Below are 9,523 nucleotides of genomic sequence, written 5' to 3'. Positions count from 1 at the left end.
AATCAGCCTGTAATTAAAACCCCAAAGGGCTCTCGGCCTGCAATCAGCCCCTGAGCTGGTGGGGAGGGTCACTGGGACATCCCCCTGTGAGGCTGAACCTGGAGGAGCAGGAGCTGGGTGTCTAAGGAGTGATAGTCAGGCTGGGCAGAATTTTGTTTAGAATATATTATTTTGACAGATAATCTTTATGTTAAGCAATTTTTATATTTATCTATTTAAACTTTCACAGGTGCACAACAATTTGGGTTTTAAGCATTTCATTCCAATTAAAATGTTCACGGTTGTGGGAAATTATGGGGGGATCAGACAATATTTTGGTCAGACCAGAACTATTTAATGAGACTGGACACTGAGAGTCAAAAAGTTGAAGCTTTAGAACTGTTAAAATTATCTATGAACAGGTAAATCTCCTCCTTCCCCCCAGCAGCTCCCCCAGGGCAGTAACCCAGTGCCTCCCCCATCACCACACAGACGGAGGCTGAAAGTCCATCTGATGGCAGCTCAGGGGCCTGTGGAATGTGCTGGGATCTCAGCCTGAGCCCAAATGGGGCAGGTACCCCTGTAACACAACCACTCCCAGCAAGGTCCTGCCCCCATTTTCTCCCTGTTTGTCAGTCCCAGCAGAGAGACCAGGGACTGCGGGGAGACCAAGCTCCTGTCCCCAGGTGAGGGCTGGGGCCCAATGGCCGAGGGCAGTGGGTGTGCGGGGAGCTCGCACTAGGGGCTGCAGGGTACCTGGTGTGGGATAAACAGAGACCTCTCAGGCCACTTGCCCATTGCGGCTGCAGGAGGGGATGTGGGGACAGACTGAGGCTGGGGCAGTCTGGGAAGCCACCATTGGGGACAAGGAGAGGGAATTCAGCTGTGGTGGGGGAGTCGTGCTGGGCGGAGTTACCCGGGTCCAGTGTTGCAGCAGTTTAACAACATGGTTAATAGACGTTGCAGCTCAGTGCAGGGAAGTGCTGATCTTTCGTTGGTCTCCGCGGGGCTTGAGATTTGCAGGCATCGTTCAAACACCTTTCCCCTGCTGCTCCCTCAGGTACCTAGGTCTTCACTCAGCATTGCAGAGCAGAGCCGATTCAGTGCTTTGGTACAGGGTTACAGGAAGGAAAAAGACTGGAATGGTGCATATCGTACCTGTCATTTCTCTCCCCGGGCCCTGGGGATGTACCGTGTGCAGCTGGTTACTTAGAGACATTCAGTCAGACAGCTGGGGTGATATTTTTGTGCTCTGACCCTTTCTCAGTAAATTATGACTTTTCAGGATCAGGACACTGACTCATTCGCTTTCTGGGTCTACTTGCTCAGTGTCTGCTCAGAGCTCAGCACCATGAGGCCCTCGTCCTCCATAGACTGTAATGCGAAGAGACACACAGGCATTGTATAGATGGGAAAACTGAGGCAGAGAGAGGGGTGGTTCAGTAGGCCCCCTACTCAGTGACTGCAAGGGCCAGTGCAGACCTTAGCAGCCAGGGCCGGCTCCAGGGACCAGCCTACCAAACACGTGCTTGGGGCGGCACCTTTGGGCGATCGGGGTTTGTTTTTGTTGTTTTTGGTTTGGGGGGCGGCAGGGACTTGGGCGGTGCGATGCGGCGCTCGGGGGGGCGGGGACTTCGGCGATGCTGGGGAGGGGGCGGGGACTTGGGCGACTCGGCGTTCGGGGGGGTGGGGACTTGGGCGGTGCTGGGAGGGCGCGGGGACTTGGGCGACGCGGCGCTCGGGGGGGCGGGGACTTGGGCGGTGCGATGCAACGCTCGGGGAGGGGGCGGGCAGCGCTCTTTTTTTTCGCTTGGGGCGGCAGAAATGTTAGAGCCGGACCCTGGAACTCTCTTGTGTTTTAGCTGGTTAAGTGAAAGAGCAATAATGTTGGATGTGTGCAAAGAGTCTCTCTATGTGTTAAATGGTCACAATGTGCCCCCGGAGAGAATTCAGCTGAAACCAGCAGGCTCTCACCTTGGCCTGGAGTTCTGGGAGACGGTGTGTTCAGGCATGTGGGAGTCTGGAGGGTCAGCTCTGCACTATGGGATAGGCAGCGGGTTTCACACCTCAGACGGGGGCTAGAGAGCCCCTCAAGTATGTGCCCAGGGACCCCAAGACTGGAGCAGTGGATGGGCTCTGATCCAGTCCCAGAGGCTTGAATTATCTGGGGATCCTGGGGCCCAGTTGCTTGGGTTCCCCTTACTGCAGTCCGGTGGCACCTAACCAGGTCCAGGAGCTAGATATATACACACACACACACAAATCTTCTCACTGCCCAGCAGCCAAACACCCTTAACTCTGACCAGCTGAGTTCTGGTGACTATTTCTACATGTCTGAAATATTAAATTCAGAGACATGCATGGAGACGTCTCCCCCTCAGGGCTGCCACATCCCTTTGCCTTGGGCTGAGGGGGGCTCTTTCCTGTTCCTGGATTAGGGAGAGTCTCTCCCTCCAGTGCTGCCACCTCCTGCTCCCTTTGTCTTCCGGTACAACGGTTCTATTAATGGCTCTTCCTGGGCTGGGCAGACACTGTCTCCTGCTCCAGGTCTCCAGGCAGGGCCCGATTACCCATTAGGCTAATGTGGCTTTAGCCTTAGGCCCTCCTATTTTTTAGGCCCTACTGGTCAGGCAGGGGCCGGGCTGAGTGGGGTGGGGAGCGAGCTTGCTGCGGGAGCCCTGCTGGAGCCAGCAGCAAAGGCAGAGCAGCCCGCTGTGGCTTGGAAGCTGCTCAGCCAGCAGCCTGCTGCTTCCGCTCCCTCCTGTCTGTGTCTCCTGGCGCTGCAGGATCACACTCACAGGCGTGCACAGCACATTCCATTTGGGTGTGCACCCCGGGAATTTTATTTATTTTTTTAAAAGCGAACATCATAAAGGTTGGCGTGTGGGAGGGGGTGCGGTGTGCAGGAAGGGGCTCAGGGCAGGGGTTTGGGGTGCAGGAGGGATGCAGAGTGCAGGAAGGGGCTCAGGACAGGGAGCTGGGGTGCAGGAGAGGTTCAGCAGGGGGCTCAGGACAGGAAATTGGGGTGCAGGAGGGGTGCGAGGTGCAGGCAAGGGGCTCAGGGCAGGGGATTGGGGTTCAGGAGGGGTGCGAGGTGCAGGCAGGGGGCTCAGGGAAGGGGGCTCAGGACAGGGAGTTGGGGTGCAGGAGGGGTATGGGGTGAAGGCAGGGGGCACAGGGCAGGGGGTTGGGGTGCAGGACGGGTACAGGGTGCAGGCAGGTGGTTGGGGTGCAGGAGGGGTGCGAGGTGCAGGCAGGGGCCTCAGGGCAGAGAGTTGCGGGGGAAGGGTGCTTGAGTGTTCTCACTTGATACCTGGGAGGTGAAGTCTAAATATAGGACACACGACCATTGGGAGTCTGTGCCCTGGTTTATAACTGTTTGCCCTGAGGTTGGTATTCACATTCATGAGCTGCTGCACACAGCTTGGTGGGAGAACTGAACATGGATCTCCCATGTGCCAGCTGAGTGCTCTCCCCATGGGGCTAAAAGTTATAAAGCAGATGATAGCATCAAAACCATCTCATGCTTCTCTCCCTTCCTCCTGTGGAGCCAGGGGCGGCTCTAGGCACCAGCAAAACAAGCTGGTGCCTAGGGCGGCAAAATCTAGGGGGCGTCCCCAGCCGCCGGGGAGGGCGGCAGGCTGGACCGGCGAACCTGCCGCAGTCATGCCTGCGGGAGGTCCACCGGAGCCCCGGGACGACTGGACCTGCCGCGACGCACGACTGCGGAGGGGCGCCGTCCCGGCTCGGCTGGACCTCCCGCAGGCATGACTGCGCAGCTCTGCCGAGCCGCCGACCGCGAACCGTCCGCAGCCGCAGGAGGTCCAGCCGAGCCACGCGGAACCAGCGGTCCCTCTGCAGTCATGCCCGCGGGAGGTCCGCTGCTCCCGCGGCTCCGGGGCGCCTCCCGCGCATGACTGCTTGGGGCGGCCAAAAACGTAGAGCCGCCCCTGTGTGGAGCGAGGCAGGTGCCTACCTCATTCCAGCAAGAAATGCTTTAGGCGCCTGAGCCACCTGACGTCAGATGCTGGGTTCCCGTCTGTGGGTGGCTAAGCAGACGTAGACACCTCTCTGCAGCCCCGATTTAGGCACCTGTCTGTGAGAGGGGGCAGGGCTTAGGACTCCCCTCCCCCCTTGTCACCTCTCCCATTGCCTAGCTGAGATGGCTCCCCGCCTAGTGAGCTGGCTTTTGTGAATCGCACTGTAAGGTGCCTGTGATGCCCATCCATTGTCTAGGGAGTTTAGGCCCCTAACAGCTTTGCAGACTTTGATTTTCTAGTTGCCTACAAATTAAGGACAGAGACAGAGCCCCGGCTGGAGCATGACACATCCCAGTAAAACCCAAACTCATCCTAGGGGCACAATATTCCCTGTGGGGGGTTGAGGAGACACAACCAAGTCAGGAAGCAAATCCCAGGACTCTGCCACCAGCACCTGCAGCTGGGACAGTAAAGTGGAACAAACACAAAGAATTGTTTGTAATGTTTTATTTACAGTCAGTAACTTAAGGTGGTAAGTAAATGGAGCCGAGAAGGAACCTTAATAACCACAGCATGGAAAGGAGATTCCCCAGCCACGGAGAACAGTTTTCTTAATGGCACAACAACAGGACAGTCATCCAGAAATTAATATAGGGAATTAATGAGTTACAGTCTCACTTTCAGTAACATGAAATAAATCTGCCCGTCCCGCTCACGTTCCCTTTCCTTCCATACTGTCCTTTTCTATTCATCATTGTTCTAGCCTCACTTCCCATCCCTGTTTATTTCCCTGTGTCTCTCCTCCCTGTCACAGATCATCCCTCTCGGCTGCTCTCTTCTTTCCCTGATTTTATCCCTTCCCCTCGTGCTGCCCCCGGCTGGTTCCCCTGGCAGGGATGTTTTCCTGTCACTCTTCTCATTTCCGTTTTCCACCATTTCTCATAGACTTTCCCTTTATTCTTGTTTTATTTTCATTCACATTTTCTTCTTGCATCTTCTAATTCCCTCTGCTTAAACCTGCCCTGTCCCTGCTTCTCCCAGTGCTGCCAACCTCAATAGTTTAAAAAGAATCATGAGACTGACCCAATTATGATTTTTTTAAAGGTTATATAATGGTTTTTCATCAATCTGCACCGATCTCCCCCTCCCCCCATGGGTGTGTGTGACCATTACAGTGTTACCAGTTGCCTTGTAGTGACCGTGGTCCCTGCGGCAGGAACTCTGGCTGGGAGACCCCATGAGATCTAATCCCACAGATATGTACAAACGCTCCCTGCTGCTGCTGCTTCTCCCCAACCCCCAAAACCCTGATTGATTCATGCTGTGTCCCTGCCACCCCCACCTCCGCCTGTCCCCAGTCCGGCTGTTAGTACTACCCGCTGCCCAGCCCCCACCTGTGCCCCTCAAGGCCCCTCCTGCAGCCCCAGGGGTTCTCCCCCACCCGCTCCGGTCCCATCCCTGGGACTCAAGAGAGGGAGGGGGAGGCGCTTCTAGGGGTCATAGAGATGAGGAGAAAGGGGCTGAGTAGATGGGATTCCTCCAAGGTCATAGAGACTGGGTTCTGTGAGGCTAGAGAGGCTGATTTCCAGTTCCACACTTGACTGTGTCTCTCAGGGACACAGTCGGAGCCGGGTGTCTCTGTCCCACACCCAGAGCCAGGGTCGGATTCTCTCCCCAGGGACGGAGCCCGGCGGGAAAGTGAAGATCGGGGCCCCGTCACCAGCATCGATAAATGTCACCTGCCCCCGGTCACAGTCCAGACAAACCCGGATCCTGCTGGGGACCCGGCTCAGGGGCAGGGGGGTCACAGGGGAGGTGAGAGCCTGGAACTGATCCTCCCATCGCTCCACAGCCCAGATCCCCCCCTCAGGGCTATGGCTGATCCGTCCCTTCCTCCTCACAGACCCTCTGGCCACCCCCACAGCCCAGCATCTCCCATCCCCCACTTCCACCTCCCAGCAATGTCTCCCCGAGGTGAATCCCTCACAGCCCAGCACACATGCCCAAGAGTCAAATCTCTCAGGGTTGTTAGGCAGTCGCTGCCGTGTGTGTCCCCGTGTCACACTTTTCCGATCCTCAGACAGGACGAGGTTGGGATGAGCCGTGTCTGGATCCAGAGTCACATTCACTGGGGAGAGAGAATCAGAGCGTTATGGGCAGAGCTTGGTCCTGGGGGAGGCTGGGACCATTTCTCACACTCCCCAGCAGCCCTGTCCTGGCTGGGACAGGCCTGGATCCCAGGGATCTGCCTCTGTCCTGGGCACCTGAGACTGAGCAGGGATGTTACTGCAGCTCCTCACTCTGTGTAAGGAGACCCACTTCATTAGTTTCCCATTTGCTTGCATAAGCTTCAGCTCCCAGCTACCCATGTTGGTTCTGCTCCATTCCCTGCAGGAGACACACAGCCAGGAAGGTTTTAGTGACGAGGGAGAAGAGGAAGCAGCTACAGTTTTGAACCCCAGAGGGAATCTCCCTCTTCTAATGCAGCCTCCACTCCCAGGCCAGGGAACAGAGAGGATGATGCAGCATTGGGGAAGAGCTGCTTTACACCAAAAAGGAGGAGGTGGCATTGGGTGAAGTAGCCCCATCCCCAGCCTAGAGAGAAGGGAGGAGCTGCCAGCATTAGAAGGAGAGGATCTCCCCAATCCAGGAAGCAGTGAGCAGCTCCAATGGGAGAGCCCAGCTCTGCCCAGAGGAAAGGCAGGATGTTGGAGAAGAGCGATAGGGAGACCCCCTGCAACCTGGACAAAGCAGAGGGATGTGGCAGCCCTTGGGGCAGAGAGCTCTGTTCATGTGCTGCTCAGGGAGAGTGTTTGTTCATTAGCATGGGCATGAACTCAGCACTAAGGTTGGTGTCAGGATTATTTGTGTGATGTCAGCTTGGTTGAAGTTGGGGAGGGGGGGTACTAGGTCGCACCACCTCTGGACCTGCCCTCTCCCTTCCCTGCCCCACTCTTCATCTTCCCGCTGAGGCCCTGCCCCTGGCCAGGCTGGGAGCCTTGGCCACTATGGAGAGCCCCTGACCCTCCACCTTCCCATGTCCCCACTCTCCCGCGTGCACCACCCAGGGCAGGTGGAGGGTCCAGGAGGAAGAGGAGCAGAGGTGGGGCCACTGAGAGGGGCCAGCTCCAGGAAGATGCTGTGCTACACTGGGGCGGGGGGGGGAGGGGGCTGATCAGCTGCCTCACCACGAAGCACAGCCACTGCCTGTGATGCTCCACGCCGGCCCAAGGCTTGCAGTTTGGGGGAGCAACATGTTCCCGTGCCCCCAAACTATGCCCATGTTAAAAAGTGGGTGGGCTTGGCCCCCTGGCCCCCCATGTTCCAGTGCCCCTGGATCTCCTCGCTGTTTAATGGGTTATTTGTAGGGCTGTCTGTGTGTGTCATGGCCACTGTTGATTTGGTTGGTAACTTTCATTACAATCTCATGAAGATGATTTCACTGGAATTTTCTCATAATTTAAAGAGAATCTCCAGCTGCAAAAAGACAGTTACCTTTTCCGTAACTGGTGTTCTTCGGGATGTGTTGCTCATGTGTATTCCACAGTAGGTGTGCGTGCGCGCCATGTGCACCAGTGCCGGAAGTTTTTCCCCTAGCAGTACCCGTAGAGGGGGAGCGCCCCCCACAACCCCTGGAGTGGCGCCTACCTGGCGCGGTATAAGGGGAGCTGCGCATTCCCCCCACCCTCAGTTCTTTCTTGCCAGACAACTCCGGCAAAGGGGAAGGAGGGCGGTATGTGGAATAGACATGAGCAACACATCTCGAAAAACGGAAAAGGTAACTGTCTTTTCTTCTTCAAGTGATTGCTCATGTGTATTCCAAGTTAAATATGTGTATTCCAATAGGTGATTCCAAGTTATATGTGCTGGAGGTGATTAGGAGTTCACAAGTTCTCGAGACGGAGTACCGCCCAGCCAAACCTGGCATCATCCCTGGTTTGGGAGACTATTGCATAGTGTGAGGTGAACGTGTGAACTGAAGACCAGGTGGCGGCCCTACAAATGTCCTGTACAGGGACATGGGCCGTGAAGGCAGCTGACGAGGCCTGTGCCCGAGTCGAGTGTGCCCTCACAATGGTGGCGGGAGCTGGGGGGGGGAATACCCACCAGCTCATAACAGGAGTGGATGCATGAACTGATCCAATTAGAAAGCCGCTGAGTGGAAATCGGTTGGCCCGTCGCACGCTCGCCAATGCAATGAACAGTTGTGAGGACTTTCTGAATGGCTTGGTCCACTCGAGGTAGAAAGCCAGAGCTCGTCTCACATCGAGCATGTGGAGATGGCGCTCCTCACTAGTCACATGAGGTTTGGGGCAGAGAACCGGTAGCAAAATGTCCTGGCCCATGTCGTAGGCAGAGACCACCTTCGGGAGGAACGCGGGGTGTGAGCAGAGCTGGACCTTGTCCTTATCACAGACCATATATGGCGGCTCAGAGGTCAGGGCCCTGAGCTCAGAGACCCGCCTGGCTGACGAGATAGCAACCAGGAAGGCCACTTTCCATGAGAGGTGAGACCAGGAACACGTGGCTAACGGTTCAAATGGAGGCCTCGTAAGACGAGCCAGCAGCAGGTTCAGGTCCCACGGTGGGACCAGGGGTTTAGAATATGGGTAAAGATGGTCCAAACCCTTAAGGAACCGACCAGTCATAGCATGGGAAAATAGTGTGTATCCTTGCACCGGGGGATGGAAGGCCAATATGGCCACCAGGTGCACCCTGACTGATGAGGGTGCCAGGCCCTGGGCCCACAGGTGGAGGAGGTAATCAAGGATAAGCTGGATCGGGGCAGCCATTGGGAGCACACCCTGGTCTGCCGCCCACCTGGAAAACCGAGACCACTTCGCCAAGAAAGAGCAGCAAGTGGAGGGCCGTCTCCTTTCGAAGAGGACACGGTGGACCTGTTCTGAGCATGTACTTTCCTCGCCACCTAGCCACTGAGCAGCCATGTCGTGAGGTGAAGAGCTGCTAGGTTGGGGTGGAGGAGGCAGGCCTGGTCCTGGGAGAGCAGGTCCAGCAGAGTGGCAGTGGCCACGGCAGAGCCACTGCCAGGCCCAAGAGAGTCCTGTACCAGTGCTGTCTCAGCCATGCCGGGGGAATGAGGATGACCCTGGCTTAGTCCATTTTTATTTTCTCCAGGACCATGCTAATCAGCAGGAATGGGGGAAAGTTAGAGAGAAGCCGGCCTGACCAGGACAGGAGAAAGGCATCGGAGATAGCTCCTCTCCCTAGACCCCCCTGGAGCAGAACCGGGGGCATCGTCGGTTCTGCTGGGTCGCGAACAGGTCCACCTGGGAGTTCTCCATCCTTGGAAGAGCTGGTGGGCCACTTCCGGGTGTAGAGACCATTCGTGCTGAGAGGAGAAGTCCCTGCTCAAGCGATCCGCCTTCACATTTCGGGCGCCCGGCAGGTGAAAGGCTTTCAGGTGGATGTCATGGGCTATACAGAAGTCCCACAGACTGAGGGCTTCGTGGCAGAGGATTGGGCCCCGCCCTGCCTGTTGATATAGAATATTGAGGCCGTGTTGTCCGTGACCACCCTGCCTACCTTGCCCTTCAGGTGCGAGC

The 9,523-nt window shown here is 56.6% G+C and overlaps 1 protein-coding gene across 2 annotated transcripts in view; it reads right to left on the bottom strand.

The window, feature by feature from the left end:
• Positions 1-5,569: 5,569 nt before the first annotated feature.
• LOC120392840 (zinc finger protein RFP-like) overlaps positions 5,570-9,523 on the bottom strand; it is a 44,526-nt gene continuing 40,572 nt past the window's right edge. For both annotated transcript variants that reach the window (XM_039517521.1, XM_039517522.1), the window contains one exon: positions 5,570-6,087. In XM_039517521.1, coding sequence (XP_039373455.1) covers positions 5,570-6,087 — 518 coding nt within the window. The remainder of the gene's footprint in view (positions 6,088-9,523) is intronic.

The sequence above is a fragment of the Mauremys reevesii genome, unplaced genomic scaffold (genome assembly GCF_016161935.1).
Source record: "Mauremys reevesii isolate NIE-2019 unplaced genomic scaffold, ASM1616193v1 Contig12, whole genome shotgun sequence".
Classification (NCBI taxonomy): Eukaryota; Metazoa; Chordata; order Testudines; family Geoemydidae; genus Mauremys; species Mauremys reevesii.
The sequence above is the reverse complement of the archived record's forward strand: the minus strand, read 5'-3'. Positions and strand labels throughout refer to the sequence as shown.